General features: G+C 42.6%; 1 protein-coding gene across 1 annotated transcript; it reads left to right on the top strand.

The window, feature by feature from the left end:
* The first annotated feature begins 1826 nt into the window (after nt 1-1826).
* On the top strand, nt 1827-19946 carry supt4h1 (SPT4 homolog, DSIF elongation factor subunit). The gene is made up of 5 exons (XM_043718661.1): nt 1827-1940; nt 9358-9464; nt 10554-10609; nt 14867-14920; nt 19042-19946. Exons 1-5 carry the CDS (start codon nt 1869-1871, stop codon nt 19107-19109), a joined length of 357 nt encoding a protein of 118 aa, XP_043574596.1. The 5' UTR covers nt 1827-1868; the 3' UTR covers nt 19110-19946.
* The last annotated feature ends 7301 nt before the right edge of the window (nt 19947-27247 follow it).

Genomic DNA, 27247 nt, shown 5'->3' with positions numbered 1-27247 from the left:
CTTCCTGGTATAATCCGACAGAAAATCTTCAGAAACAATAATAATAAGTGGACACTTTTGGGAAGAAGTGAGGTGGATTAACCACTTCCTCAGGAAATGATGAAGCAGTCACCTCAGGAGCATTCGGATGAAGGAGCTCATAACTGTCTGAAATGACAATCAGTGTGAAAAAACTCCCCATAAATCTTTCAAATATACCTAAGTGGTTGCATCCTTTATTAAAGACGATGTCAATTTATTAATTTAACTGTTAAGACATTTAAATGATCGTTGCATGATAAAATTATGACTGATAGTCACGTTATTATTATACTGTTTATTTAATTACAATAATATGCAAGTTTTTTTGTCTACCTGCACTTTTTAAATCGGTCAGTCGGTTGATTTAATGGCAGGAGTCTGGAACACCCTGAGGCATGTGCGTAATATACATTTGCTAATTGTTTTTGGCGGGGTGGCAGTGACAATAGGTTTTATGGTGATTGGCAGATTGTTTGGGGGAGGGGGGGAGTACAGAATTTTAGGGGAGTCCAACAATATTATCCTGGTTTTTGGAATTGGGATGGAGATGGGTAGAGGTTTGAATAGTTTGGGAGATAAGGGATGGTAGGGAAACTGAATGGAGAATTGGGATGACATTGGGATTGGACAGAATTTGGAGGAATGGCATAGGACAGGACCTGCATAGTGGATCATCAGAGAAAGGAGAAATCTCATAGGAGGGAACGTGGGACAACATGGTGCGTAGGAGGTAACGGAATGCTTGGGTAAAATCAGTACCCTAGAGGGCTATGACATATGGAGCTGATGAAGCGGAAGTGGAGTGTGGTGCTGGAAAAGCACAGTAGGTCAGGCATTCCTAATGAAGGGCTTATGTCCGAAACGTTGATTCTCCTGCTCTTCAGATGCTGCCTGACCTGCTGTGTTTTTCCAACACCACACTCACGACTCTGATCTCCAGCATTTTCAGTCCTCACTTTTTTCTCCCTGATGTAAGAGGAAGTAAATGAATGAGGAAGGATTGGTATGGAAGGGTCCGGGTGGCTGCCATGGGAGGGTTGGGGCAGTATCAGAGAAATGGCATGCAGTTAGACATGTAAAGGTTGTATGTAATTCGTTAATATGTGAGGATGTGAAATACATGGAGATAAGATGGGAAGAGGAGCTGCATGTTTGGAGTGAAAGACATGAGGGTTGGTTTATATGGTATGGAGACAGCATGAGGAGGGACAATTTTATGGTAAGTGGGGAGATTTCATGCAAAACATTGACTTTAATGATGGAATTTGGAAAAAATGGTAATAAGGGGTTGCAAGGGACGCATTAAAGGAATGGAAATTTGGAGTGGGGTTGCAAAGGAAGGTAGGAGTGAAATGGAGGGGATGGGAATGGTAGAACTGAAAGAAATGGCACAGTTTTGAGGTCAGAAGGATTGCAATTAAGCATGAACTAGCATGTAAATAAAAATTCAAAGAATTATTGCTTCAATAAGTATAGTAATTGTTTTACGGGGCACTTCCAATACTTAGTAAATTTTCCTAGTTTAGTATCTTAAGGAAGGTGTATTGTAATATAAGAAAATACATATATAAATGAAAGGTGTAAATTGAAAATGGCTGTAATATTTATTCTTTTTAAATGAGAAATGCGCTGCTAATGGTATCGCTGTGTTGACAATACGTATGACAGTAGTGAGTTCTGAGTCAACGTTAGTTAATGACAGCGCCATCCTTTATATTGCGGTCAGTGCAGGTATTTTGTGCAATGGTGCGTCAAGTCTACGGAAGTGACGTTAATAATATGGAAGTATTATGGGAGTAGGCGTAGACGGAAGTTTATTTGGGAGATTGATAAAATTTTCATGAGTGATGGCAACGTTAGAGACAGTGCCTAAAGATTTACGGCATTTGCGAGCTTGTCTGTTGTGTTCGTTGGTTAAAGTAAGTGTGGATAGAGGGTTTGGTGCTCACTACTTCATTTAGATCGCGCTAGCTCGTATTCTGAGCGAGTGAAGCTTGCTTTAATGTCCTCAGCGAGGGCTGATTGTTGGTGAGGCTCGGTAGCTTGCAGCTTCCATTGTGAGTTGTATGGGGGCGTTTTAACTATACTTTCCGTACCGTTTGTACGCTGTCAGAGGACAGAATTCCAAACGGCTTCTGTGCGTACCAAAAAAAGTTCAGCTCCAATAATAATGTACGAATGAAAACTAGCCTCCACTGAGGGTTTGACGTTAAATCTACTGCCTCCAAGTAGGGCCTTGGGTACTGTTATAGACCAGCGAGACCTCTGGATTCGTGTAGTTACTCTTTTGAAGTTGCATGTAGACAGGGTGGTTAAGAAAGTGTTTAGCACGCTTGACTTTATTGCTCGTACCTTTGAGTGTAGGAGTTGGGATGTCATGTTGAGGTTGTTCTGGACATTAGTGAGGCCTCGTCTGAAGTATGGTGTCCAATTTTGATTGCCCTGTTATTTAGCTAGAGAGGATTCAGAAAGGATTTACAAGGATGTTGCTGGGAATGGAGGACTTGAGTTATAAGGAGAGGCTGGATATGCTGGGATGCTTTTTCACTGGTGTGTAGGAGGTTGAGGGATGACTTTAAAAGTATATAAAAGTCATGAGGGCATAGATTGTGTGAATTGTCAAGGCCTTATCCCCAGGGTAGGGGACTCCAAACCTAGGGGGTGAGAGGGGGAAAATTTAAAAGGGACCTAAGGGGCAACTTTTTTTATGCAGAGGATGGTGTGTGTGTGTGTGTGTGTGTGTAATAGGGTGAACTGCCAATGGAAGTGGTGGAAACTAGTACAATTACAACATTTTAAAAAGCATCTGGATGGGTACATGAATAGGAAGGGTTTAGAGGGATATGGCCAAATGCTGGCAAATGGAATTAGATTAACTTAGGCATGTCTGGTCGCATGGACTGAAGAAAATAATACAACTGAATGAATTATGGATGCTGTAAATCAGAAACAAAACTGGAAATTGTTGGAAAAGTTCAGCAGCTCTGGCAGCATCTGTAATGAGAAATCAGTTAACATTTTGAATCCGGTAACCTTTCCTCAGAGTTAGACCGACTTGTCTGTTTCCACGCTGAATATCTTTGTAAATGTCACTAAATGTTTGGAGGGATATGGGCCAAAGATAGACAAGTGGAGCTAGTTTACTTTGGGATTATGGTCGGCATGGACTGATTTGACCAAAAGTCTGTTTCCATGGTGTGTGATGATGACTCCCTGACTAAATATTGGAGAAAAATTCTGTAGTTGAGTACGTTACTCTTTGAAAATTTGAAGCCAAACGCCTTGTGTATGGCATAGAATGGAATTGCAATGTGTATGAACTTGCTATTAATTGAAATGCTGTTCTCATTATCTCTCTCATTGTATTCTTTGTTGCAACTGTTTCTTTTAGTGATAGCACCAGCTTTTCAGTCAAAATTGAAATCGACCATTTTATGCCTAAAAGGATGGAATGCGTAGTAGGAGACACATCAATGTCTTTGACCCTATAAATGCCATTTGATCATTTTAATCTAATGTCTTGAATGTGGATAAATTACCTAGACCAAATGGACTACACCCTGGAATTTTGAGGGAGATAGCTGAAAAGGTAATGGCGGTGTAAGTGGTGATCTTTCAGGAATTGCTAGAATCAGGAAGGTCCTAGAAGATTGGAAAATTGCTCGCATGACACCTCTCTTTTTAAAAAAAAAAAACAGAGTAAGGCAAAAGATGGAAAATTACAGACCGATTAGCCTAACCTCAGTCACGGGTAAGATCCTGGAATCCATTGTGAAAGATGAGATTTCTGAATACGAGGACATGTATGGCAAAATAAGGCAAAGTCAGCATGGGTTCATCAAGGGATGGTCATGCCTGACAAATCTTCTAGAATTCCTTTGAGGAACTAAGGAGCTGGTTAGACTAAGGAGAGCCAGTGTATGTTATCTACTTTGAATTTAAGAAGGCTTTTGAATAAGTGGCTTCACAGGAGGCTACTGAGTAAAATAAGGGTCCATGGTGTTAGGGGCAAAATGCTAACGTGAATAGAAGCCTAGCTGTTTGGCAGAAAGCAGAGAGTAGGGATAAAAGGGTCCTTTTCAGGATGGCAGACGGTGACAAGTGGTGTTCTACAAGGCTCAGTGTTAGGACCACAACTTTTCACTTTAGACATTAACGATCTAGATGAAGGAATAAAAGGCACTCTGGCTAAGTTTGCAGATTGGTGGAGGGGCAGCTAGCATTGAGGAGGTGGGAAGCTGCAGAAGGATTTAGACAGGCTAGGAGAGTGGGCAAAAAAGTGGCAAATGGAGTACACTGTGGGAAAGTGTGAGGTCATGCACTTTGGTAGGAAGAATAAGGCATGGACTGTTTTCTAAATGGGGAGAAAATTCAGAAGTCTGAATTGCAAAGAGACTTGGGAGTTCTAGTCCAGGATTCTGTCAAGATAACCTTGCAGGTTGAGTCAGTAGTTAGAAGGCAAATGCAATGTTGGCATTTAGTTTGAGAGGACTTGAATGTAAAAGCAGGGATGTATATCTGAGGCTCTGCAAGGCTCTGGTCAGACCACATTTGGAGTATTGTGTGCAGTTTTGGGCCCCATATCTCCGGAAGGATGTACTGGCCCTGGAGGAGGCCCATGGGAATTGTCCCAGGAATGAACAACTTAACATATAAAGAGACCTTGGAGTGCAGGTTCATAGCTCCTTGAAAGTGGAGTCGCAGGCAGATAGGATAGTGAAGAAGGCGTTTGGTATGCTTTCCTTTATTGGTCAGAGTAGTGGGTGGCACAGTGGTTAGCACAGCTGCCTCACAGTGCCAGAGACCCGAGTCAATTCCCACCTCAGGCGACTGACTGTGTGGAGTTTGCACATTCTCCCCGTGTCTGCGTGGGTTTCCTCCGGGTGCTCCGGTTTCCTCCCACAGTCCAAAAATGTGCAGGTTAGGTGAATTGCCCATGCTAAATTGCCCGTAGTGTTAGGCGAAGGGGTAAATGTAGGGGAACGGGTCTGGATGGGTTGCGCATCGGCAAGTCATAGCGTCATAGAGATGTATAGCATGGAAACAGACCCTTCGGTCCAACCTGTCCATGCCGACCAGATATCCCAACCCAAACTAGTCCCACCTGCCAGCACCCAGCCCAAATCCCTCCAAACCCTTCCTCTTCATATACCCATCCAAATGCCTCTTAAATGTTGGAATTGTACCAGCCTCTACCACATCCTCTGGCAGCTCATTCCATACACATACCACTCTCTGCGTGAAAAAGTTGCCCCGTAGTGCTCTTTTATATCTTTCCCCTCTCACCCTAAACCTATGCCCTCTACTTCTGGACTCCCCAACCCCAGGGAAAAGACTTTGTCTATTTATCCAATCCATGCCCCTCATAATTTTGCAAACCTCTATAAGGTCACCCCCTCGGCCTCCAACGCTCCAGGGAAAACAGCCCCAGCCTGTTCAGCCTCTCCCTGTACCTCAGATCCTTCAACCCTGGCAACATCCTTGTAAATCTTTTCTGAACCCTTTCAAGTTTCACAACATCTTTCTGATAGGAAAGAGACCAGAATTGCATGCAATATTCTAACAGTGGCCTAACCAATGTCCTGTACAGCCGCAACATGACCTCCCAACTCCTGTACTCAATACTCTGACCAATAAAGGAAAGCATACCAAACGCTGCCTTTACTATCCTATCTACCTATGACTCCACTTTCAAGGAGCTATGAACCTGCACTCCAAGGTCTCTTTGTTCATCAACACTCCCTAGGACCTTACCATTTAAGTGTATAAGTCCTGCTAAGATTAGCTTTCCCAAAATGCAGCACCTCGCATTTATCTGAATTAAACTCCATCTGCCACTTCTCAGCCCATTGGCCCATCTGGTCCAGATCCTGTTGTAATCTGAGGTAACCCTCTTCATTGTCTACTACACCTCCAATTTTGGTGTCATCTGCAAACTTACTAACTGTACCTCTTATGCTCGCATCCAAATCATTTATGTAAATAACAAAAAGTAGAGGTCCCAGCACCGATCCTTGTGGCACTCCACTGGTCACAGGCCTCCAGTCTGAAAAACAGCCCTCCACCACCACTCTGTCTTCTACCTTTGAGCCAGTTCTGTATCCAAATGGCTAGTTCTCCCTGTATTCCGTGAGATTTAACCTTGCTTATCTGTCTCCCATGGGGAACCTTGTCGAACGACTTACTGAAGTCCATATAGATCACATCTACTGCTCTACCCTCATCAATCCTTTATGTTACTTCTTCAAAAAACTCAATCAAGTTTGTGAGACATGATTTCCCACACATACAGCCATGTTGACTATCCTGTATCAGTCCTTGCCTTTCCAAATACATGTACATCCTGTCCCTCAGGATTCCCTCCAACAACTTGCCCACCACCGAGGTCAGGCTCACCGGTCTATAGTTCCCTGGCTTGTCTTTACCGCCCTTCTTAAACAGTGGCACCACGTTTGCCAACCTCCAGTCTTCCGGCATGTCGCATGTGACTATCGATGATACAAATATCTCAGCAAGAGGCCCAGCAATCACTTCTCAAGCTTCCCACAGAATTCTCGGGCACACCTGATCAGGTCCTGGGGATTTATCTACCTTTAACCATTTCAAGACATCCAGCACTTCCTCCTCTGTAATCTGGACATTTTGTAAGATGTCACCATCTATTTCCCTACAGTCTATACCTTCCATATCCTTTTCCACAGTAAATACTGATGCAAAATATTCATTTAGTATCTCCCCCATTTTCTGTGGCTCCACACAAAGGCCACCTTGCTGATCTTTGAGGAGCCCTATTCTCTCCTTAGTTACCCTTTTGTCCTTAATATCTTTGTAAAAACCCTTTGGATTCTCCTTAATTCTCTTTGCCAAAGCAATCTCATGTCCCCGTTTTGCCCTCCTGATTTCCCTCTTAAGTGTACTCCTACTTTCTTTATACTCTTCTAAGGATTCACTCGATGTATCCTGTCTCTACCTGACATATGCTTCCTTCTTTTTCTTAACCAAACCCTGAATTTCTTTAGTCATTCAGCATTCCCTATACCTACCAGCCTTCCCTTTCACCCTGACAGGAATATACTTTCTCTGGATTCTTGTTATCTCATTTCTGAAGGCTTCCCATTTTCTAGCCATCCCTTTACCTGTGAACATCTGCCTCCAATCAGCTTTCGAACGTTCTTGCCTAATACCATCAAAATTGGCCTTTCTCCAATTTAGAACCTTAACTTTTAGATCTGGTCTATCCTTTTCCATCACGATTTTAAAACGATAGAATTATGGTCGCTGGCCCCAATGTGCTCCCCCACTGACACCTCAGTCACCTGCTCTGCCTTATTTCCCAAGAGTAGGTCACGTTTTGCACCTTCTCTAGTAGGTACATCCACATACTGAATCAGAAAATTGTCTTGTACACACTTAACAAATTCCTCTCCATCTAAACCTTTAACACTATGGCAATCCCAGTCGATGTTTGGAAAGTTAAAATCCCCTACCATAACTACCCTATTATTCTTGTAGATAGCTGAGATCTCCTTTCAAGTTTGTTTCTCAATTTCCGTCTGACTATTGGGTGGGGGGGGTCTATAATACAATCCCAATAAGGTGATCATCCCTTTCTTATTTCTCAGTTCCACCCAAATAACTTCCCTGGATGTATTTCCGGGAATATCCTCCCTCAGCACAGCTTTAATGCTATCCCTTATCAAAAATGCCACTCCCCCTCCTCTTTTGCCTCCCTTTCTATCCTTCCTGTTTCCGTAATTGCTATGATATCCCAGTCACGTGTTCCTAACCATGCCCTGAGTTCATCTGCCTTCCCTGTTAGGCCCCTTGCATTGAAATAAATGCAGTTTAATTTATTAGTCCTACCTTGTCCCTGCCTGCGCTGACTGTTTGACTCGCTTCTGTTCTCAACTGTACCCATCTCAGATCGGTCTCTTTCCTCACTATCTCCCTGGGTCCCACCCCCCCACCTTACTAGTTTAATCCTCCGAAGCAGTTTTCGCAAATTTCCCTGCTAGTATATTAGTCCCCTTCCAATTTAGGTGCAATCCGTCCTTCTTGTACAGGTCACTTCTACCCCAAAAGAGATTCCAATGATCCAATAATTGGATCCTTCTCCCATACACCAGCTCCTCAGGCAAGTCTTCATCTGCTCTATCCTCCTATTCCTGCCCTCACTAGCTCGTCGCATTGGGAGTAATCCAGATATTACTACGCTTGAGGACCTCCTGTTTTAAATTTCTGCCTAACTCTGTAATCTCCCTTCAGGATCTAACCTTTTCCCTTCCTATGTCGTTCGTTGGTGGGTGTGGGCTTGTTGGGCCGAAGGGCCTGTTTCTACACTGTAAGTAATCTAAATCTAATCTGTTAAGTACAGGATTTGGGAGGTCATGTTGCAGCTGTACAGGACATTGGTTAGTCCACTGTTGGAATATCGCGTGCAATTCTGGTCGGCTTCCTATCGGAAAGATGTTGTGAAACTTGAAAAGATTCAGAAAAGACTTACAAGGATGTTGCCAGGGTTGGAGGTTTTGAGCTATAGGGAGAGGTTGAGCTATAGGCTAGGGCTGTTTTGCCTGGAGCATTGAGGCTGAGGTATGACCTTAGAAGTTTACAAGATTATGAGGGAAATGGATAGGATAAATAGACAGTCTTTTCCCTGGGTTGGGGAGTCCAGAACTAGAGGGCATAGGTTTAGGGTGAGGGGGAAAGATATAAAAGAGACCTAAGGGGCAACTTTTTCACGCAGAGGGTGGTACATGTGTGGAATGAGCTGCAAGAGGAAGTGGTGGAGGCTAGTACATTTGCAACATTTAAGAGGCATCTGGATGGGTATATGAATAGGAAGGGTTTGGAGGGATATGGGCTGGGTGCTGGCAGGTGGGACTAGATTGGGTTGGCATGGATGAGTTGAACTGAAGGGTCTGTTTCTGTGCTGTACATCTCTATGACTCTGTTACTCTATATGAGGAACATTTTGAGGACTCCTGTTCTATGGAATTCAGAAGAAGAAGGGTGACCTAATTGAAATATACAGAATACTGTGTAGAGTGGATGTTGGGAAGATGCCTCCATTGGTAGGAGAGACCAGTTCCTGAGCCTTAGAGTAAAGGGAAGAAGCTTTATAGAATGGAGATTGGAGAGTGGAGGCCAGATTGAGTATATTTAAGACTGAGATAGGTGGGTTCTTAAGTATTAAGGGTTACAAGGAGAAAGTGGGAGAATGGGATTGAGAAACATATCAGCCATGATTGAATGGCAGAGCAGACTCGATGGGCTGAATGACTTAATTTCTGCTCCTATGTCTTATGGTATTTGTCTTTTTTTTTCCGTTTTAAGACTATAGATCAGTTTGAGTATGATGGTTGTGATAACTGTGATTCCTACCTACAAATGAAGGGGAATCGAGAAATGGTGTACGACTGTACCAGTTCGTCTTTTGATGGGTAAGTTAGTTCACACTTGTACAATTTTATAGGTGGGGGAGGGTAAATATTAGTGTTTTTAATTTGGGGAATGTGTTGGAAGAGGGTGTGGCATTTATTTAGAAAAGATGGAGACCTCTCTTAAAGAGCTGTTCTTGTTGCATTAATTAAAAGAACCATTGCAAGTATTTGAAGGTGGGGGTGGGGAGATGGTGCAGATTAATGTAATTCACCAAAAAAAATGGGATCTTGGTCTTTACCAAAAGAAGATTAGTGCAGAAAAAGCTGGAAACTTGCACTGAACTGTTATCAGCCGTTAGTTTGGCCCCAGTGGAGGACAGCATCCCATTCTGGATACTGCAATTTAGGAAAGACATAAAGGCTTTGGAAATGGTATAGAATGCTTTCCTTGGTAAATGGCTCTAGAACTTGGGCTTGCATCCAGAATGAGGTAGTTAAGTTGACTACTAGATTTTAAAACGGACAAAAAGTTATTCACAAAATTACCCAATGAAACACACAGAACAGAAAAAAGAACCCATATAGAGCTTAGTCTAGCCAAACTAGATTTAATTATGCTCTTCGGAATATACGCAACAGTCCCAATAAGCAAACCCCCCTGAAAAACCAGTAAAAATGGAACACGTGCTTACAGGTTGAAGTTAGAAGAGAGCGAGAGAGATGTTCCACACAGCTCACTGTTGAACTCAACCAGTTCAGTCCAGAACTGGTTCAGCTCAGCTGGAAGGCTGATCCCTCCCCTTTCATTTATACAAATCACTTCTAAAACATGACCACTTTGGCCTGAAGTCTCATCTGTTTACATATAAACAAAAGGCTACTCAAAATCCTTTTCATCTCTGTATCAAACCAGACTGGTTTATTACCCCTCTGAAAAAAAATCAAGGGCACGGTATCCTTGAGCCAAGGAACAGCTTTTGGGGAAAAAAAAGGACTAGCTTTGTGACACACATGATGGTAGTGTGAATCTAAAGGACAACTAAGGTTTTGAATTACTTTTGACTCTTGAGGAAGTGGATAACATTGTTTGTAGATGTTGCAGAATATAGCTGTTCATAGTGTTCAAATATATTTGTTTGTTTCTTCCAGGATTATTGCAATGATGAGTCCTGAAGACAGTTGGGTCTCTAAATGGCAGCGGATAAGTACGTTTAGAATGATCTTAGGCATGCTGAAATATAATAATATTAAACTTGGGATCACTTTAGTGGGGTGGAGCAATAATTATCTCGGCAGTAGATTATGTACTATTCTCATGGTGTATCACTGATCATCCTGTCCTGTGCAAGTGTGTAAATAACACTTTTATCCTACCTAGAAATTGTAAGTATGATTTTAGTAAGCATCCTTGGTTTGTCAGTTGAACGTAATGCTTTGTTGTAGTCAATTAGTGCAGATCTAAAAATAGCTGCAAATCATTACCTACTTTTTGCTAAGTGTTCCATAATTCTTCAAAGTTCCGATTCCATGTACAGAAATTCTGCTGGACTTTGAACTACATTATGCTTTTTACATTTTCTAAAGCCTCACTTAAATGCCAGAACACTTCACTCTATTGCTCACAATCCTCTAAACTTGGCTGCTGTTGAGTTCCGTAAGGAGAACAGCACTGACCTTTAAGAGGACATAGTTTTCTTTCTTGCCTAATCTTTCCCATTGTCTCCTCTACTATTTTACTGATATAAAGTAGCTAGCTGAAATAACTATTATTCATGTATAAACTTTGACTGTGTGAGCATGTGCAAGGCTGGCTAGTTGAGAGGAGAATCATTGTAATAGCTGAAAGTGTGTTGCTGGAAAAGCGCAGCAGGTCAGGCAGCATCCAAGGAGCAGGAGGATCGACGTTTCAAGCATGAGCCCTTCTTCAGGAATGAGGAAAATGTGCCCAGCAGGCTAAGATAAAAGGTAGGGAGGAGGGACTTGGGGGAGGGGTGTTGGAAATGCGATAGGCGGAAGGAGCGGGTGGTTGAGTTGGTTGGTCTGGGTGTCCCAGAGGTGTTCTCTGAAACATTCCGCAAGTAGGCGGCCTGTCTCCCCAATATAAAGGAAGCCACATCGGGTGCAGCAGATGCAGTAAATGATGTGTGTGGAAGTGCAGGTGAATTCGTGGCGGATATGGAAGGATCCCTTGGAGGCCTTGGAGATGTGGGCGCAAGTTTTGCATTTCTTGCGATTGCAGGGGAAGGTGCCGGGAGTGGAGATTGGGTTGGTGGGGGGTGTGGACCCGATGAGGGAGTGGTCTTTTCGGAACGCTAATAGGGGAGGGGAGGGAAATATATCCCTGGTGGTGGGTCCGTTTGGAGGTGGCAGAAATGACAACGGATAATATGATGTATATGGAGGTTGGTGGGGTGGTAGGTGACGACCAGTGGGGTTCTGTCCTGGTGGCGATTTGAGGGGCGGGGCTCAAGGGCGGAGGAGTGGGAAGTGGAGGAGATGCGGTGGAGAGCATCGTCGATCACGCCTGGGGGGAAATTGCGGTCTTTGAAGAAGGAGGCCATCTGGGTTGTACGGTATTGGAACTGGTCCTCCTGGGAGCAGATGCGGTGGAGATGAAGGAATTGGGATTATGGGATGTCGTTTTTACAGGGGGCAGGGTGGGAGGAGGTGTAGTCCAGGTAGCTGTGAGAATCAGTCGGTTTATAGTAAATGTCCGTGTTGATTCGGTCGCCCGAGCTAGAAATGGGGAAGTCTAGGAAGGGGAGGGAGGAGTCTGAGACGGTCCAGGTAAATTTGAGGTCGGGGTGGAAGCCAAGGGCCCCAGCTATGCCTGCCTCTTCGTAGGATATGTGAAACAGTCCATCTTCCGCAGCTACACTGGCACCACCCCCCACCTTTTCCTCCGCTACATCGATGACTGCATCGGCGCTGCCTCATGCTCCCACGAGGAGGTTGAACAGTTCATCCACTTTACCAACACCTTCCTCCCTACCTTTTATCTTAGCCTGTTGGGCACACTTGCCTCATTCCTGAAGAAGGGCTCATGCCCGAAACGTCGATTCTCCTGCTCCTTGGATGCTGTCTGACCTGCTGCGCTTTTCTAGCAACACATTTTCAGCTCTGATCTCCAGCATCTGCAGTCCTCACTTTCTCCTCGAATCATTGTAATATACAAGAGTCACTACTTAGCTGCCATGAACAAGAACTGAGACAAATTTACTACTCTAGTGAGGCAGTTTGAAACACTGCAGTCCATTTAAGGTCAGCACAAACTTGATGCCCTACTGCTCTGTATGGTTCAGCTATCATGAGGAGAATGTGCCTTTTAAAATTCCTTAATGGGTTCTAAGCATTGCAAATACATGGAAACTTTCAAGTTCCCCTCCAAGCCACTCACCATCCTTACTTGGAACTGTATCGCTTTTTTTCATTGTTACTGGGTAAAATCCTGAACTCCTTCCCTATGGGCATTGTTGAATTTTATCTGGGATTGCAGCAGTTCAAGAACAACAGCTCACATCTCTCCAAGGGCAGCAAGGGATAAGCAATAACTGTTGGCTTAGACAACAATGCTCATATTCCATGAATTTTTAAAAAAAAATCCCAATCTGGCTTGTCTTGTGAATGGTTCAGGTTCAGGTCTTGGGGACATAGTAGATCAGTTACTCCTCTCCAAATTCCTAGTCTCTGATCTGATTTTGTAACCTGCAATGCTTATATGGCTGTCCAGTTCAGTTTCTGGTTAATAGTAACCCTGATGATGCTGTTAGTGACGGATTCAGGAACAATACAATTGAACGTCAAGGGATATGTTGTCTCTTGTTAGAGATAGTTATTGGTAAAAATGTTACTTGCTGCTGATCAGCCCAAGCCCTAATTTTGTCCAAGTCTTGCAGCATATATCGAGGTGTTGCAGATTGTTCAGCACCAATCCCAATTAACAGCAAACTTCTGCCTTTTGAGTATATGTTGGAAGAAAGGTCATTGAAACAGTCAAAAACGATTAGGTCTAGGACACTACCCTGTGGAACTCGTGCAGTGAAGTCCTGAGACTGAAATGATTGACCTTCAATAATCAAGCCATCGTCCTTTTGTGAGGTACAAATCACAGAATCATAGAATACAGAAGAAGCCCTTCGGTCCATTGAGTCTGCACCAACAAAAACTACTTGAAATCTACATTAGTCTCACTTTCCAGCACTTAACCCATAGCCTTGAATATAATGACATTTAAAGTACTTATCCAAGTACTACTTTTAAAAGTTGTGATGTTTCCCAGCTCGAGTACTCTACGAGGCAGCGCGTTCTTGATTCCCATCACTTTGGGTAATTTATTTTCAAATCTCCTTTTTAAACCTTCTGCTTTTCACCTTATTACAATTATACCTATTTTTATTGACCTTTCAACTTTTATCCACCCTGTCCATGCCTCTTTATAATCTTCTAGATCTCTATCAGCTTCCCTGTCAGTGTTCTATACACTAAAGCAGCAACCCAAGGTCATCCACCCTCTCTTCATAGTTGAACTGCTCCACCCCAGTGACATGCTGGTGAGTCTTCTCTGCACCCTTTCCAGTGCAATCACATCCTTCTGGTGACAAGAACTGCACATCAGTGCAGCTGTGCCCTCAGTGTTTTGAGGTGATGCCAAAAGACTTCATGGGGTCCAGAGACTCTGATGAAGACTCCCAGAGCATCTCCTATTTGACACTGTATCACTATGCTGCCAAAGAGGAATGATTATGGTCATGTCTGATACATTGGAACGTACGTATGACTGTCAGGCTGTTGCTTGACCTGGCTGTAGGACAACCATCCCAACTTTCTCATAAGGAAGAGTAGACAATGGTGTCTTTGTGATGTTGTTACTGAGCCTGGTTCAATGCCAGGTGTTCTGTTTGATTTCATTCTTGTGACTCTGTAGTGGTTTGATACAACTGAGTAGCTTGTGAGCATTTCGCCGGTCCGTTTATAGTCATGTATAGGCTAGAGCAGTAAACATGGTAGTTTCACTTCCCGAGAAGTGAAGAGTCACTGGGCTCGAAAGGTTAACTCTGCTTACTCCCCGCAGATGCTGCCAGACCTACTGAGATTTGCCAGCAATTTGTATTTCTTGTTTCAGATTTCTAGTATCCAGAGCTCTTTTTGTTTTATTGCTCTGAAAGTACTGTCTGTTTGAGATCTAAGTTTATTTGTACAGGAACCAGTCAGAATGGAAATCATTTATTTTTATGTTGTAATTGTAATGTTCAAGCTAAAATACACTTGTTGGAAATTAGTGACCGTGATCTGATTTTTAAGCTAATGGAAATTACAGTGATGAAACTTTACTTGTGCATCATCTGGAACACTCGTAACTATTATTACACAAGGCAGTCTTCTATAACCTTACTTTTGCCTGAGTTGCTGTATGATAACTTGTATCTATTACTTAATAAAAGGTATACCTACTTCTTTTTCAGGTAACTTCAAGCCAGGCATATATGCAGTATCAGTGACAGGACGGTTACCTCAGGGTAAGAGATTATATGTGATATTGTCATGGTTACATTTTTTAATTGTTTGGTCCTCACAGATATCAATGTATTCAGCTTGTTTCCACCCGATTGGATGAATGGCCTGTTTCTAGGCTGTGAATGTCATGCAATCCTAGAGGAATTTATTTCAAATGAGGCCCTTCCAATTAGTCGTTGTTTCTCATGGATTAGAACTAAAATGTGGCAATTATAGTCTAGACTCTGCATCAACTTTGTAACAATTAGACACAGTATAGTACTGTATGTAACTTTTAATTTCAGACACCTGTAACAGAAATTTAGCCAGATGGTGGTGAGAGAAGCTCTACTCTGTGCATAGCTTTGAAGAAAGTGAGGACCGGAAATCAGAGTCGAAGAGTGTGGTGCTGGAAAAGCACAGCTGGGTCAGGCAGCAACTGTGGAGCAAGAGAATTGACGTTTCAGGTATAAGCCCTTCATCAGGAATGAGGCTTGTGGGCCAAGGGGGCTGAGAGATAAATGGAAGGGTGGGGCTGGGGGTTGGGGGGGGGGGGGGAAGGTAGCTGGGAATGTAATGGGTAGATAAAGTGGTAGGTCAGAGAGGAGGTTGGGAAGGAAGATGGACAAGTAGGACAGTTCAAGAGGGTGGTGTTGAGTTGGAAGCTTGGGACTGGGCTAAGGAGGGGGTGGGGAATGGCGAAACTAGTGAAATCCACATTGACCCTGTGTGGCTGGAGGGTCCCAAGGTGGAAGATGAGGTGTTCTTCCTCCAGGCATCAGGTGGTTAGGGTTTGGCAGACCCAGGACCTGCATGTCCTTAGTGGAGTGGGAGGGGGAGTTGAAGTGTTCAGCCACAGAGTGGTGGGGTTGGTCAGTGTGGGTGTCCCGGTGATGTTCTCTGAAATGATCTGCAAGTTGGTGTCCTATCTTTCCAATGTGGAGGAGACCACATCTGGTGCAACGGGTCACATCTATCCGCCATGACAAAGGCCTCCAAGACCTCCATTTCTTCCTCTCTCGCCAACCGAACCAGTACCCTTCCACTGACACTCATTAACTGGCTGAACGGGTCCTCGCCCTCAACAGCTTCTCCTTTGAATCCTCTCACTTCCTCCAGACCAAAGGGGTAGCCGTGGGCACCCGCATGGGCCCCAGCTATGCCTGCCTCTTTATCGAGTACGTGAAACAATCCATCTTCCACCACTACCTGGGCACCATTCCCCACCTTTTTTCCTCTGCTACATCAATGACTGTGTACTGGTGCGAGCACAAGGAGGTTAAAAAGTTCATCAACTTCACCAACACCTTCCATCCTGACCTCCAGTTCACCTGGAGTATCTTAGACACCTCCCTCCTCTTCCTAGATCTTTCCATCTCCATTTCCGGTGACTGACTCAACACGGGCATCCACTACAAACCCACTGACTCCCACACCTACCTGGACTACACCTCTTCCCAGCTTGCCTCCTGTAAAAACACTTTCCTTTATTCCCAATTCCTCTGTCTCTGCCATATCTGTTCCCAGGAAAGCCAGTTTCACCATAGAGTATCCTAGATGGCCTCCTTCTTGAAAGACTGGAATTTCCACTCCCACATGGTTAACTCTGCCCTCCAATGTATCTCCTTCACTTCCCGCACCTCTGTCCTTGAACCCCACCCTCTCCAATTGCAACAAGGACAGAACCCCACCCCGGTCCTCATCTTCCACCCCACCAGTCTCCAAATACACCGCATCATCCTCTGCCATTTCTGCCACCTACAAACAGACCCCCACCACCAGAGAGATATTTCCTCCTCCATCCCATTTGCATTTCCCCCTCCATTCCCTCCAACTCCCTTGTCAAGTCCATGCCTACCAACGCACCTTCCCCTGCGAACGCAAGAAGTGCAAAACCTGCGCCCACATCTCTTCTTTCCCACCCCACCCCCCCGCCAATCACCTCTGTCCAAGATCCACAAAGGATTCTTCCACGACTGACAGAAATTTACCTGTACTTCCACATGTCATCTACTGCATCCATTGCACCCAATGTGGCCTCCTCTACATTGGAGAGACAGGACGCCAACTTGCAGGTCATTTCAGAGAACATTTTTGGGACGCCCCACTGCCCTGTGGCTGAACACTTCACTCCCCCCTCCCACTCCACATAGACATGCAGGTCCTGGGCCGCCTCCAGTAAACCCTAACCACCTGACACTTGGAGGAAGAACATTTCATCTTCCGCATTGGGACCCTGCAATCATTGTGGATTTCACCAGTATCCTCATCTCTTCCCCCAGCCCCAGCTTATGCCAGTCCCTGTCCGTTTGAGCTGTCCAACCTATCACCTTTACCCCCACCTTCATCAACCTATCACATTCCCAGCTTCCTTCATTCCCAGGCCGAACCCCTCCCATTTATCTCTCAGCCCCCTTGTCCCACAAGCCTCAATCCTGATGAAGGGCTTATGCCTGAAATGTTTGTTCTCGTTCCTCAGATGCTGCCTGATTTGCTGTGCTTTCTCTAGCACCACACTCTTTGACTCCGTGCATAGCATGGGGTTATCTACTCGGTACAAGAAGGTTGTTGCCGAGTTTAGTTGGAAGACGGCCTTAAGTAGAGTTGCAGGAACCATTGTGTTCTACCAGAAATACATGTGCAACATAATGTCCCAACTGCTGCTATACTCAGAGTTGCCACACAAGTGGATAGGGTTGTTAAGAAAGCATATGATGTTTTGACTTTCATTAACAGGGGGATCGAGTTTAAGAGCTGCAAGGTTTTGCTACAGCTCTACAAGTCCCTGGTGAGAGCACGTTTGGAATATGGTGTCCAGTTCTGGTCACCCTACTATAAGAAAGATACAGAGGCTTTGGAGAGGGTGCAAAGAAGGTTTACCAAGATGCTGCCTGGACTGAAGGGCTTGCCTTCTGAAGAGAGGTTGACTAAGCTCAGATGCTCCCCTCTGAGAGGAGGAGGAGGAAGAGAGGTGACCTGATCGAGGTATACAAGATAATGAGAGGCACGAATAGAGTCAATGGCCAGACACTTTTCCCCAGGGCAGGATTGACTGACACAAGGGGTCATAGTTTTAAGATATTAGGAGGAAGGTATAGAGGGGACATCACAGGTAGGTTCTTTACGCAGAGAGTTGTGAATGTATGGAATGTGTTGCCAGCGGTGGTGGTGCAAGCAGAGTCATTAGGAACATTTAAGCGACTGCTGGACATGCATATGGACAGCAGTGAATTGAGGGGTGTGTAGGTTAGGTTATTTTATTTTTCATTAGGATTATTCCTTGGCACAACATCTGTTCTCTGCTGTACTTTTCTATGAAAATGGAATAATATCTTGAAACTTTTTCAAATCGTAAAAATAACCCGGAAAAGGTTTTTTAAGAGAAGTCTAAAATTGTTAATTTACTTTCACATTCTTAAACAAAATAACTTTGACTTTACAGTGTCCTAATGTGTTTGCTGGTTCCACCTTTCCAGAAGATTAGAGAAATACAAATGAGGTCTGATTTCTAGCTTGTGTAGCAAAGAAATGCACTTTCCAGTTTATGATGTCACAGGAATAGATTTCAGTTCATAAAAAAAAATCCAGGGTTTGCTGAAGACTGACGCCAGTGCCACTGAATCCAGTATCATTATAGGTTGCAAAAATTCCATAATAAGAGCAGCGCTCACTCCTGATGCGTACCAGAAGCTCAGACTTGGAGTGGGGCTTGAACTCTTGTCCTTCTGTCACTGTGGAAGAAGAGCATCTATTGAACCAAGCTGTTTTGTTTTCATTCCTAATATCCAGTGATCGATCGAAGCATTTCACAGCATTAATAAAGAAATTCCAATTTTTAAAATTATATCAATTAATTAATTGCATTTAATTTCTGCCAGGTGCCCTGATAAGATTTGAATCCATGTCTTTTGTGCATTAGCTTGGACCTATTCCTGTGACATTTCCAGTATGTCACCATCTCCCTTTCAGAGGGGAGTACAATGACGCCTTTGGTGATGTACTCCCATAATTCTACCTAGGTTTAGGAGTAGATCTGAAATATCAGTTGGTGCAGTTGATCATACAATAAACCTGTTGTCTTGTTCTCTAGTGGCTTGACTTGTGAATCTGCGCACATTCACAGTTTCATCTCACTCTTTTACAGGTATTGTAAGGGAATTGAAGAGTCGAGGTGTGATCTACAAATCAAGAGATACTGCTATCAAATCTTAATGGCTCGACTTTGCCGTCAAAATTATTACTAATGATTCTTTCCAGCTAGGTTTCACCGTTTCTTATTTGTAACTAGACTATTCTGTAATGTTCTTATTGCAGATATATTGCAATGCATTTATGTATCACTGAATTGTTTTTCTTTTCTCCAAGAAAGAGTACACCAGTTCATATTTTTTTAACTTTAAATTGACTGCTTAGTGCTGATTGCAGTGAAGTTCTACTATGTAAATGGGAAGCATCAAGTGTTTAGGTATCTACAATCCCAAAACTACTTTGGGGAGAAGCAAAAGTTGAAGAATGGATTTGCTAGTATTTATTGAAGAATTGAGAACTCACAAGTTGCTGTTTAAATTCAAGGATTGTATAAAGATTTGTACCTTGGGTGTCCGTTGCTGTAGTTGTGGGTATGTTAGCTTAGCTGGGAAATTGATTTGCAGACATTTTGTTCCTTGTCTAGGTGACATCTTCAGTGCTTTGGAGCCTCCTGTGAAGTGCTGCTCTACTGTCTCTTCTGGAAATTATTTGAATCTGTTCTTGCTGTTTCTGTTTGCCAGTTCCAGTCGTTTGTTGTAGTGGTCGGTATATACCCTATATACTGAAGTACAGCAGCACTTCACAGGAGGCTCCAAAGCACTGAAGAGGTCAACTGGACAGCGGATGAAGTCTGCAAATCGACTTCCCAACTCGGCGATCATACCCACAACTATGGTATGTTGTTTAAATTTCAAAGGCTTGCAGTCTTCTTTTTGTATGCTGTTTCATGTGCAGCAATACTTTTTGGAGAATATTATAATAAAGAGGAAAACGAAATAATAAAACAACCCAAAATATTCATCCTGAGTCTCAGCAATAGTTCAGTTGGTAGCTTTCTCACCTATAATGGCTTGAACAGAAAACTCAAGGCTGACACTAGTGAAATACCGCTGAAGTGAGTTAGTACACAGAGTCTGCATGCTTAAGTGGTAAAAATCCTATCATACTATTTTGAAGTATGGCGAAGTTGTTCCCATTGTCACGGTGAGTGTTTATCCACAAATTAACACCAAAAACAGTTTGTTGGGTCATTATCATTTTGCTGTGTACGGGAATTTCATAGATTTACTACAATGTCTACATGTGAAGAGTACTTTTGTGGTTATATAAATGCAAGTCTCCCGCTCTCCCGCTCTCCCGCTCTCCCGCTCTCCCGCTCTCCCGCTCTCCCATAGATTTACTACAATGTCTACATGTGAAGACGCTCTCTCGCTCTCCCGCTCTCCCGCTCTCCCGCTCTCCCGCTCTCCCGCTCTCCCGCTCTCCCGCTGTGCGGCCTTTTCAGTTTCCTTCAGAGCACTGTTACTGAGCACAAACTAAGTTGCATGAAATGTTTTGATCCGAAAGATAAGTTTTTATTTAAAAGCCTTTTTAAAAGTACTTTGAGGCTGAGAGTCTTCAAGAAAATGTCTGATTTAGAGCCTAGGAAACTAAAGGCCTGTGTCAATGGCAGAGCATTTAAATTGCGGATGAGCTGGAGACCACAAATAGCAGAGTACATATATCTTGAAAGGTTTGTAGAACTGGAGGACACTACAGGATAAGAATAGATATGAAAACAAGGCTGAGACTTTTAAGATTAAAGTTTTGGTTAAACAAATAGTTTGTCAGTGGGTATCAGTTTGGGCAAATGAAACGAAGGACGTGGGTAGCAGAATTTCGAGTCTCCTAATGTTTTGCTTCTGAGCTCTTACTTTGTCAGCACAAAAGTTTGTATCTTATCAGTTCATGTTCTCCTTTGAACAGTATATTAATTTTACTTGTCTTTGCTGTTTAACCTTTTAAAATCAGCAAGGGATTGTGATGTCATAAATAAAGTATTTATTTTAATCTGGATCTACATACTTGTATTTTCAATTAGAATTATGTCAGAGCATGTGCTGACAACTTGTGTTTATCAAAGAAGCTTGAAAGTTCAGTGTGGCACCTGTATTTTCAGTACCGGGTACATCTTTGGGATTCAAAATGATGACTGCTTTGTGCTGCTTCAGTTTGGATAGGTCATTAATGTAAATGTTGGGATTGTATACTGCAAGTATGCAGTACTGGGGGATTGTGATGTCTGTCAGTCAGTGTTTTTACTTCATTGTTGCACATTTCTATAGAGAAACTGCATTAAATTCAGTCCTGTGACCTTTCTTCAGAAAAATGATGTTAGACAATGTAATTGAAAGTGGTGGGGAAAATAACAAAGGGAACAACTAAATGGGTGGAAGAGCAAGAGAAAATGAATAACTATATGGTCCAAGGTCAGTAGAGTGGAATGGAACAAGAAGAGATTAACCTAGTGGCGGTATGAATGGCAGGATCACGAACAGTTGCGATCCAGAAGGAAAAAATAACTAGCATATGAAAAGGAAATTAAATTTGGACAGAGGTTACGATCTTTAAAACTGTTGAACTCCAGATTGCATGTAGTGGGCTGTAAAGTAACCTTCTGAACATGAGTTTAGAGATGTGTTTCAATTTACATTTTTTTTTAAATTCACAATTTTGAGAGATTACTATTTTTAAAAAAAAAAAGCCTTTGCATCCTTAAAATACTTTGCAGCCAATAGGGTACTTCTGAAATATAGTCGTTGTTTGAAAATTGAAAAGAGGCAATTTACACAGCAAAGACCAACAAACAATATTAAGATAATGATCAGAAAATGTGTTTAATGATGTTTAAAGGATGAAAGACCCAGTACAAAACCAACGTCATCAAAAGATTCCATGCAAGGACTGCCACAAACACTACGTAGGACAAACAGGAAGAAAGTTAGCCACCAGGATACACGAACACCAACTAGCCACAAAAAGACATGACCCTCTCTCCCTCGTAGCCCTACACACGGATGAGAAAAACCACCATTTCGACTGGGACAACATATCTATCCTGGGACAGGCTAAGCAAAGACATGCCAGAGAATTCCTAGACGCCTGGCACTCCAACCACAACGCCATAAACAAACACATAGATCTAGATGCCATCTATCAACCCCTCAGAAAACTAACAGGAAATGACATCACCACAAACCCCATCCAGGAGAAAGATATAAATAGAAAGCAGGAGACAACAGCTTTGCTTCACTTGGAGGTCGCCACTGATGATGATACCGATCCAGGTAATGAAACGTCTGGATATCAAACCTACAGCTCAGCGAGCAAACCTACACCCTAAACCTCAACCTGAGCTACAAACCTTGCAAAGGATGAATATTGGTTATGATGCAAAGGAAAGCTACCAGTTGTTCTTCCAGTGTTGTGGATTTTTTTAACAGGGTTAAATAGGATTTTGACTTGATGTCACTTCTGAAAGATGGCAGCTCCTACACTGAAACAATTTGCACCAGTGTCAGCCTGATGAGCTTTTGCTCAAAGCATCGACTCTCCTGCTCCTCGGATGCTGCCTGACTGGCCGTGCTTTTCCAGTGCCACACTCATTCTAACTAGAATGTCAGCCAAGATATGCACTTTACTGGAATAGAGCTTTACAGTAATTATAACCTTGTATCTCGTGTTATGATTCCTATCCTTCATAGCATGCATAGAAAACTGTTTTAAGACATCAGTGTCTTCATAGGATTTTAATAATTTCATCATTGTTCAGATTAGAAAAGCTCAGTGCTTATTAAAGAGCAGTATCACACCAAGTGTACTATCTATGATTAGCCACTAGGGGTAGTAGTGGAGCTGTCATTCACACAGCTGAGATGCTTGGCTTTCAAGAACCATACCCAACTTCCTCTGGGCTGTGTATGACTATAGTCAGTGGAGGTGTTTTTCCTGGATTCTAATTAACTTCAGTTTTACTAGGCCTCCTTTCTGTCGCATTCGGTCAAATGCTGCCATAATATCATAGGGGGTCCGTCTCACCTCATCTGGTTTTGGCAATGTTTTGACTAAGGCTGTAATGAGGGCTGGAGCTGAGTAACCTTCCACATTGGTGAGCAATTTTTTTTTTGCTAAGTGCCACCATCAACAATCCTTTCAATCTGTTTTGAGAGTAGACTATTCTGGCGGTGATTGGCCAGATAGCATTTGCTTTGCTCTTGTGAACATGACATACCTAGGCAATTTTCGACATTGTTAATAAAAGCTAGTTTGTAGTTGCGCTATAATGAGCTTGTGTGGCTGAATGGCTATTTTTGGAGCACAAGACTTCAGTATTCCACTGAAATGTTAGCAGCGTCCTTAGTCTTTGCATATAATGTTTTCAACCACTTATAAAACCATAGCCTGTCAAAATCCATATTATATTCCTAACTGAAATCAGAACTAAACAACTAGATGGATTAAATGACTGCTGCATTCTTGAGAAAATGCAAAAACCCAGTTTCTAGAAATGATAACCTATTTTAAGCTGATAGTTAGTTATTCAGCGTAAGTATCATGTTCTTTAACATTTGGCCTTTGTTTTTGATTCTGTAGTATTTTATTCGTAAATTAACCTAAGTTAATTGTTTTATTTGCATAAAATGTAATCTTGTTGCCTTACCAGATTTTCCAGTCAACAATTTTAAATGAATTACTTGACCTAGGATATGTGAACTCAAATAGCCAAATACGCATTGACAGGTTTCAATTCCATATACAGAAACTGATCAAACCACTAAGAAAATGCTGAATTTTAAGACAGGATTGGCAAATTGCCTGTTTGAATTTTGTTTAGGATTTCTGTTAAAAGGGAATTAGTTTATTTATTTACAGTACCCTTTTCATGCACTATGTGGCACCATTATTCTAAAAGTCACTGAGTGTTTGCTACAAGTTTCAAGGCATGAGGTGGTTGTTTGCAGAAACCTAAAGAAATTATACACAGGAGAGATATGAGAATTTTCTTTTCTTCCCCACCCACCCACCATGCAACCACAGATATTTTTAAGGAGGAGTGTTTTAACTTTCAAGAACAGATGCAAAACGGCCTTTCTACTATGGTTAAATCGAAAGGAGTCCAAGTTAATTGTTCAGGTGTTGAGCAAATAAATGTAATACCCATTCCTCATCTTCCACCAACTCCCACCCTCTTTCACACCCCCCCCCCCCCCCCCCCCCCCCCCCCCCCCCACCCCCCGCCAATCCCATCACCACATGTACAGACCTAATGACAAAAATAAGTAGCATGCACAGCTATCTTTTGAGAATTGAAAAGTCATTATTAAACTCTTCCTTTTGAGAAGGTTTTTGGAAGCATTGCAGGCCTGAAAATAACCTTTGGCTGGCTGAAAGAAAAATAAAAGTTAGAGGTTTCTTGTGATGAAATCTGATATTGGCACTATTGTAAATTATTCAAACTTTTCAACTCTGAACGTTTTCAGGTATGTTTGCTCTCTAATATCCCTTTTAAGGACACAGCTGTTTTTTGCAGTAACCATTTGCCAGTTGTATGTAGCTGAGAATGAACTTTTGGTCCTCGCTATATCAATATCTAAATTTTCTGTGCTGTAATCTTAAGTGCTTGAAAGTTATTTTTAGCTCCACGTAACTTTGAAGAAGGGTCTCTGGATTCAAATGTTAAGTCTGCTTTCTCTCCGTAGATGCTGCCAGCCCTGCTGATTTCCTCCAACAATTCTGTATCTGTTTATTCCTAATTCAATACTAATTGGTAAATACGATCAGATCCATAGAATGGTAGGTGTGGAAAATGTGTTCTTGAATTTGGAGGGGTGTTTTTTTTTTAAAGGGTATATTGGGTCAGACTTACAACAGGTCTGGGTTAAACCTTGTGGGAAATGTTTGATGCTGATACAAGTACCAGTGTTCCATTCCTCAGTGATGACATTCCTCATTTTGTGTGCAAAAATAAAGAAACAGGTTCCTCTTCCTGCAACTTGCGTCTAATTATTCATTCTGGTGCATATACATCAATGAGGTTGCAGCCCTTGTTTAAAGTTTTCTGTGGGTTGCTCCTTGGGTTTTGCACTTTAATCCCATGTTCATAATCTTTGGCCACACAGTAAGGTGTGGGAAGATGGGATGAGCTGGCTTTTGGGTCTGCTCCTGGGCCTGACCAAGGAAATCATTAAGCAGTCCAGGGATGAGGCCACAGAAAGTGTTAGACCTGACTGCTTTCTTCTGAGGTTATGTCTGATATTAGTGTAAATAAAAACAGCTGAAACAGACATAATTGGGTGATAACTTGAACAAAGAGGAAATTGCACTGCCCTTTTGTGAGTAGTGTGTATAATTGCTCATTTACAATGAGACATGAGTGATTTTTGTAATGATTTTACAAAAAAAGTGCGGAGTTCTGAAAGACTTGTATAGTACTGCCTGCCCTTTTGTGCTAGGAGGCCTGGGTTTAAGACCCACATGCCCCAGAAGTATGTAATGGCATCTCTGAACAGGTTTGTTTAGAAAATATCTAAACTGACAAACATATTGGAGGTGGACTCCCAGATCAATTTAAGACATCTGTTCAGGGTGGACGAGTTGGACTGAACAGTGTATTTCTGTGCTGTATTACTCTGATTCTTCTCCAATCTAGGTAGTGACCCAAGTATGGATGTCCTGGGGAGTACTACAAACCAGTGAATGTTAGGAACATACTGGGCTGCAGACAGTGTTCAAGGTCAAAGCAGAGACTCTAAGAATTAGAATAACTGAAGATTTGGAAGATGAGTAATGTGAAATCCAGCCAAGCATTCCAAAAGACAAAGAGACTGCATGACGATTCTGCAAAGGGATATTGACAGGTTGAGAGTGGGTTTAAAAAAAAAACATGGTAGATGTAATATGATGTGAAAAAATTAGGTTATGCACTATTGACAGGAAGAATAGAGGCATGGAATACTTTAAACAAGAAGACTGCAAAAAGCTATGGAACCGAAGGATTTGGCAGTCCGTGTCCAAGCTAGCATCCAAGCTCATCAAGTAATAGGAAAGGTAAATGGAATGTTGACCTTACTTCAAAGGCAATGGAGTATAAAAGTAGGAAGGTTTTGTTAAACCTTACCTAGAATACTGAATGGTTTGGGCCCCTTATCTAAAGGTAGACTAAAATTGGAGGCAGGCTGATAGCAGGTATGGAGAGACTGTTTGTTTTTATGGGGAGAAGTTGAGTAAATTGGACTTGTACTTGTTAGAATATAATGGAATGAGAGGTGACCTTATTGAAACCTAGAGGATTTTTCGGGGACTTGACAAGTTAAACATGGAGAGGTTATTTCCTCTTGTAGCAGGGTCCAGGGCCAGAGGGTGTAATCTCAGTGAGGGATTGCACATTTAAGATAGAGATGAGGTGGAATTTCATCGCTTGAGGATAGTGAATCCCTGGAATTCTTTACCTGGAATATACTCAATGACCCAGTCTCAACAGCTCTCAGGTAATCAAGGGTTATGGGGAAAGGTGGGAAAATGGAGTTGAGGGTTATATTAGGTTAATCATGAATATGACCACAGCCATTGGAGGGTGGAGCAGACTTCTGCTCCCACATCTTAATGTTTTATGGAAGACTACATCTGCACCAACCCAAAAGGTAGCACAGATGAACCTGGTCAAACACACACCAAGTTAAAAATCACACAACACCAGGTTATAGTCCAACAGATTTAATTGGAAGCACACTAGCTTTCGGAGCGACGCTCCTTCATCAGGTGACCTGATGAAGGAGCGTCGCTCCGAAAGCTAGTGTGCTTCCACCTGATGAAGGGGCGTCGCTCCGAAAGCTAGTGTGCTTCCAATTAAAACTGTTGGACTATAACCTGGTGTTGAGTGATTTTTTTAACTTTGTACACCCCAGTCCAACATCGGCATCTCCCAATCAAAACACACACTAGTTTTTCTGCAGAACCTGTGTCGCAATCAAAAGACTGGAAAGGAGGAGGAAGTTTCCAACCTACTACAGTGAAGGCATAATGGGGCTTACTCAGGATAGAATAGAATACTATTTAATTTCTGGGGAGGTCAAGCCATCTTAAGAAGTTTACATATTTAACAAGGAATGTATTGGCTTTGCAGAGCGTTCAAAACATATTCACTAAACTGATTCCTGGGATGAAGTAGCTGACTTATCAAGTATAACCGTTTAGGTCTTTTTTTCTGAGTGGCAGACAATGACTGATGGGGGACTGTTGGTCCCAGATTTTTATAATTTATTTTAATGATTTAAATTGGGGAA

Source organism: Chiloscyllium plagiosum, chromosome 28 (assembly GCF_004010195.1).
Source record: "Chiloscyllium plagiosum isolate BGI_BamShark_2017 chromosome 28, ASM401019v2, whole genome shotgun sequence".
In the NCBI taxonomy this organism is placed as follows: Eukaryota; Metazoa; Chordata; class Chondrichthyes; order Orectolobiformes; family Hemiscylliidae; genus Chiloscyllium; species Chiloscyllium plagiosum.
Note: the sequence above shows the minus strand (reverse complement) of the source record. Positions and strands in the feature narration are given on the sequence as shown.

Excerpts from the sequence above, each read along its gene's own strand:
- supt4h1 (XM_043718661.1), top strand. The coding sequence starts at position 1,869 with ATGGCAACGTTAGAGACAGTGCCTAAAGATTTACGGCATTTGCGAGCT. Across the intron at positions 1,941-9,357 it reads TGTTGTGTTCGTTGGTTAAA|ACTATAGATCAGTTTGAGTA; the intron begins GTAAGTGTGGAT and ends TTCCGTTTTAAG. Across the intron at positions 9,465-10,553 it reads ACCAGTTCGTCTTTTGATGG|GATTATTGCAATGATGAGTC; the intron begins GTAAGTTAGTTC and ends TGTTTCTTCCAG.